The sequence below is a fragment of the Marmota marmota genome, unplaced genomic scaffold, assembly GCF_001458135.2.
Source record: "Marmota marmota marmota unplaced genomic scaffold, marMar, whole genome shotgun sequence".
In the NCBI taxonomy this organism is placed as follows: Eukaryota; Metazoa; Chordata; class Mammalia; order Rodentia; family Sciuridae; genus Marmota; species Marmota marmota.
Genome location: NW_026000243.1, coordinates 11,169,922 through 11,175,921, shown reverse-complemented (window position 1 = coordinate 11,175,921; position 6,000 = coordinate 11,169,922). Strand labels below are relative to the sequence as shown.

The 6,000-nt window shown below is 36.7% G+C and overlaps 1 protein-coding gene across 5 annotated transcripts in view; it reads right to left on the bottom strand.

Annotated features, from left to right (window-relative positions):
• The window catches only part of LOC107153527 (beta-galactosidase-1-like protein 2), an 85,117-nt gene that overhangs the window by 18,114 nt on the left and 61,003 nt on the right, over positions 1-6,000 (bottom strand). For all 5 annotated transcript variants that reach the window (XR_007344694.1, XR_001504925.2, XR_007344695.1 and 2 more), the window contains exons 8-9: positions 3,760-3,841; positions 2,199-2,263 (exon numbers count right to left, since the gene is read on the bottom strand). Coding sequence is in view for 2 of the 5 variants with exons in the window: in XM_015499079.2 (XP_015354565.1) it covers positions 2,199-2,263; positions 3,760-3,841 (147 nt within the window). In the remaining 3 variants the exon portion in view is untranslated. The remainder of the gene's footprint in view (positions 1-2,198; positions 2,264-3,759; positions 3,842-6,000) is intronic.

The window sequence follows — 6,000 nt, the reverse complement described above, 5'->3', positions numbered from 1 at the left end:
GGGAGGGGGGATAGTAGAGGATAGGAAAGGCAGCAGAATACAACAGAAACTAGTATGGCAATATGTAAATCAGTGGATGTGTAACCAATGTGATTCTGCAATCTGTATACGGGGTAAAAATGGGAGTTCATAACCCACTTGAATCAAAGTGTGAAATATGATATGTCAAGAACTATGTAATGTTTTGAACAACCAACAATAAAAATTTTAAAAAAAGAAGATAAAAGGTGAAGAAAGTGAAAAGGAAGGGTAAAGAAAAAGAAAGAAAAAAAAAAGCTTTATAATGTTTTGAACAACCAATAAAAAAAATTAAAAAAAAAAAAAAAGAAAAAGAAAGAATGGACTAAGAGTAGATATGACTTCCATTTTTATATTAACATGTTAGGATTCCAAAATTATGGTCTTCAGTCAAGTATTATTATTTTTAAACATAAATTTATTTCAATTATAAAAATGGTTATAGAATTATAGATATTTAAGTAAGATGCAATAAATAAAATCAACGTTAAATAAAAAAAATGAAATTAAACCCCTATCTCTCATCATGCACAAAACTTAACTCAAAATGGACCAAGGACCTAGGAATTAAACGAGAGACTCTGCATCTAATAGAAGAAAAAGTAGGCCCTAATCTTCATAATGTGGGATTAGGCCCCAGCTTCCTTAATAAGATTCCTATAGCGTAATAATTAAAACCAAGAATCAATAAATGGGATGGAATCAAATTAAAAAGTTTTTTTCTCAGCAAAAGAAACAATCTGTGAGGTGAACAGAGAGCCTACATCCTGGAAGCAAATTTTTACCCCTCACACATTAGATAAAGCACTAATCTCTAGGGTATATAAAGAACTCAAAAAGCTAAACACTGAAAAAACAAATAACCCAATCAACAAATGGACTAAGGACCTGAACAGACACTTCTCAGAAGAGGAGATACAATCAATCAATAAATATAGGAAAAAATGCTCATCATCTCTAGCAGTCAGAGAAATGCAAATCAAAACTACTCTATTTTATCATCTCATTCCAGTCAGAATGGCAGCTATTATGAAGACAAACAACAATATGTATTGGCGAGGATATGGGGGAAAAGGTCCACTCATACATTGCTGGAGGGACTGCAAATTGGCGCAGCCAATATGGAAAGCAGTATGAGATTCCTTGGAAAACTGGGAATGGAACCACCATTTGATCCAGCTATCCCTCTCCTTGGTCTATATCCAAAGGACTTAAAAACAACATACTACAGGGACACAGCCACATCAATGTTTATAGCAGCACAATTCACAATAGCTAAACTGTGGAGCCAACCTAGATGTCCTTCAGTGGATGAATGGATTAAAAAATGTGGCATATATATACAATGGAATTTTACTCCGCATTAAAAAAGAACAAAATCATGGCATTTGAAGGTAAATGGATGGCGCTGATAGTAGAGAGAAGATAATGCTAAGTGAAGTTAGCCAATCCCAAAAAACAAATGCGGAATGTTTTCTCTGATATAAGAAGGTTGACTCATAGTGGGGTAGGGAGGGAGAGCATGGGAGGAATAGATGAATTCTAGATAGAGAAGAGGGGTGGGAGGGAAAGGGAGGGTGCAGGGGATTAGCAAGGATAATGGAATGTGATGAACATCATTATACAAAGTACATGTATGAAGACTTGAATTTGGTGTCAACAAACTTTATATACAGAGATACAAAAATTGTGGTATGTATGTGTATTAAGAATTGTAATGCAAAAAACCAACAAAGTACATGTATAAAGACATAAATTGGCATGAACATACTTTATATACAGAGATATGAAAAATTGTGCCCTATATGTGTAATAAGAATTGTAATCCTTTCCACTGCTGTCGTGTAGTTAAAAAATAAAAAAATTAAAAAGTAGGGGGCTCAAAAGCTTTGCTTTTTCCTTATATTCATTTAATACTACATCTGCCCCTAAAACTGTGTTTTGTATGTTCACTTTTTTAGTCAAGTATAAGAAATGCACTGAAAAAAAAAAGTAACAGTGGACTTTCTATAGCTGTGGGGTATGGACCTGGTAATTTGGGCATGTGATTTTGATTCAGTTGAACCTAAAACCACCTAGAATAGGCATTCTAGGGCACAAATGATTAAACTTTTAACTGAACCAACTCAGTTTTCTGCTGAGAATTTCCCTATCAGTTTGCATCTCTGAAATGTCCTTACCTGAATTGAAGAAAGTTCTTTGTAAGTTCCTTTATGTATATTCTTCATGTGGAGAGTGACCAGCACTGTGGTGGGAAAGGAGAAACAGTGCATAAAGTCTTGCTGTGACTTGATTGAGAACCTAGAGTTTGTCACAATCTCTCCACCAGGGTCCCCAAACTGCAGAAGACATACTAACAGAAATAGACTAGAGAGCTGGGTTCAGCACCTCCTATGTATACAAGCTTCAGACATTTCATTTGGTGACTAGCAATAAAGATATAACCCACACATGCAACATACAAAGGGCTTTTAAAGAAATCTCTTCACTTAGCATGTATAGAGAATTTAAAGTAACAAGTGCAATTTAAATAAACTACCATGTGATGCTGATGAATAGACAGGCTGAATGAAAAAATTCATCTCAGAGAGATAAATCACCTAAGACCCAAAACTTGACTCTAGGACACTTAACCTCTTTTGGGGACTGGAGGAGGTGCTTGGGATTGAGCCAAAGGCCTTGCTAATATTAAGTATGTACTCTATCACATAGGGGCACACCCTTATCCTTTTTTTTCATCTCCATTTGTGTGTTACTTTTATGCATTGTCCTGCATATCAACCTGTGTTTGCTCCTTGTAATTTATATCCCTCCCACATTTTTTTTTTTTTTCCGGCTGTGTTAGGGATTAAGCCCAGGACTCTGCACATGCTAGGCAAGCACTCTATTGCTCAGCTACATCTACAGCACCCCCACTGCTTTATTTTATGAATTTATTTACCCTACCAGCTCCCAAGGCCAGGTTCATAGCATTGCTATTTTTGACACTCATCTGCTCCCTGTTTCTCAATTAAGAGTGATTTGACAGCATTGGAAATAACCTTTACTCTGATCCCAGTCAGAACCCCTTCTGGACTACCAAGGGATTGAGGAAGATGAAGTAAGTGTTCTGTGTTATGCTGCTCTGGGGGTAACAACTGGTGGAACAGGAAGATAGGGCCTGGCTTCCTATTATAGTTTAGATAAGAGGTATTCCCCCCGAAGCTCTTGTGTTAATGCAGAAATATAGGTAAAATGATTGGATTATGAGATGTAACCTAATCAGTCCATCTTAGTTTGAATGGACTGACTGAGTGGCAGCTGTAGGCAGGTGGGGCATGGTTGGAGGAGGTGGATCACTAAGGGCTCTCCTGGAAGGGTTCATCTTCTTTGAGGGTATTTCCTCTTTCTGTCTTTGCCTCCCAGCTGCCATGAGTAGAGCATTGCTTCTTCTACCATGATATCTATCATGTCCTGCCTTATCTTGGGCCCAGAGCAAAGAAATCAGCCAACCATGGACTGAATGTCTGAAACTGTGAGCCCCAAATAAGCTTTTCCTTCTCTAAGGTTGTCAGGTTTTTTTGGTCACAGCAGCAAAAAGCTGATTAACATGCTAACTCAGTTTTGACCTCAATTTCCAACCATTTTCACCTAAAGACCATGAAACTTCCTCATAGGAGATGGAAATAATGAAGCACCAGAAGGACTCTTGCTCTTCCAGAACTGTCTACTGGAGAACACAAGGCGAAACCAAAACTGTACCATTTTTTATGCGGCCTTTTCCCAGCACTCGTCCACTATCAGCAGTCATGAGAAGCACCTCGACCTTTCTTTTCTCCAGGGCCTAGGAATGAATTCAGAAAGACAAACAGATTTTTCCTGGGTCCATGGGATTGTTTCTTTTATAGAAAAAAAATACTAGAATGAGGCTGAAACATGGAAAAGAAAGTCTAAGTCTTCAATCAACTTCTTATAAGTTAGAAATTTAAAACAGAAATATAGTCTCTGCCTCAGTCACACTCAGCAAAGTCAAAGTGACAACTATAAGTTCATAGAAGAGGCAGTGGAATTATTTACATTCATGTAATACAGTGCTTTCTCTAAGGACTTAAATTCTGGATTTTCTCAGTATGTCAGAGCTTAAGATAAACATTCTTGTCCTCACTGTCATCCAAATTAACCATGTGTCATGGGCCAAATTCACACGTGCCTCTGCTATTTTCCTTCCGTCAATGGGCAAAGACAGTAAGTTGTTGCTAAATCCATCCATAGTCACTTTGCTGCATCAGCCCTTAATATTCCTACATTAACTAGAAACAGTGCTAGGGAGATTCTAAATCAAAGACAGCAAGAAACAAGGGATTTATCTAATTCAGGGGTAAAAAACTAAGACTGTGGCCATGGATACTAAGAAAAGCCAAAGGTGTGTTTTGTCTTTTGGACCAAAACATCCTGAAAGAGAAAATATTCTTGAAATTTACCCTTAAACCCTTTACTGGGTACTGTGAATTGGTGTGTATCTAGTGACTCCTTTGAAAAATAGGTAAGGCAAAGAAGTGACTCATGTGAGAAGAGACAGAATTTCATCTATCAGTTACTGTTATCCCACTCCATCTTCTGTAGATACTATGAGAATGCAGTACTTCATCTCTAGCCCTAGTGAGCAACATGGCTTACTCGCAGATGACCATATAACAAATTGAAACTAGAAAACATGATACTGAAAGGTGATAGCAATTATTCTAGCATCCTGTGGATGTCCTGGACAAAACCAAGAGACATGATTCATAACTCATAGGGATAGAAACAAATTCTACGTCTATATCCAATGAACCTTCCTTCTAATAACAACTGGACAAGCTGGACAAGGTATTTTCTAAAGACTTATTTGGAGATGCTACATAGATATTTAAGGTAGAATATGAGGAGCCCAGATCCTGGAGAGAAAGGAAGCTAGTGTTTGGTATTGCTTTTCCCATGAGATAGTGGCTCATTCCTAAAGTTTCAGTTGAGAGTCTGAGAAATTTAGAAGGGTTGCCAGCAGTATAGTATTATAAGACTTGGAGAAAGAAACTGCAGTTTGGAGACTACCCCCCAGTAAAGGAACCACAAAAAATCCTAGGCTTCCTGCCAAGACCAGAAGAGCAGTCCCCTAGAAAAAAGGGTGAACAAGAATTTCATTTCACAAGGATATCTTAGTTTGAAATCATTGCAAATACCTGCCAGAAGCAAAAATGAATCAATCTCGGGGATGACAAAAGGCCTCAAATGATCTCATAAGCTAATGTCTGATATTGAATAAAAAAGTGACTAGGTTGAAACCATAAGAAAAATTACAAAGGAAACAGGTCCTTATGAGATTTGATCTTAGATTAATTATTAGACATAGGTTTTGAAATAGATGTAATTAATGTGTTCACGGAATTAAAAGAAAAAATGAGAAGTCTTGGCAAAGAAATAGAAATAATAAATAATCAAACAAAATCAGAAAATCATACCTTTATTGGTTGGTGCTTTGTGATACTAAAGGACCAAACATGATTGGTCCTTTTACTGGGTTCCTTATACTGCTTGGGCAGATAAACAAGTTTGCACTAGATAAGGTCTTTCAAGGAAATTTTATCTAATATACATAGTGATTTAAGACATATACATTCAGGGAACTAGGTGATTAACATGATCCTGCCTGGTACAAGAGAGATTTGATTTAATAAACACTGATTTTCTCTTTGTAAATAGAGACAATATCCCCTCTACTGGGAATCCAAAGATAATGTAGGCCTCAGGCTTATGTGCATATTTTAAAGTCATCAAGCATTCTTCAACTACAGTCAGGTATATCCCAAAGAAGATGCTTCAGTTTGAGAAAGAAGAAAAAGAAATTTAAAATGTCTCTTTTTCCTCTTCTTATTATCTAGAAAATATAAATATATTTATGTTTTATAGTACTATTCTATAATTTATATTGGTTAGATACAGTGTGATTTTTACTATTGGGGCAAG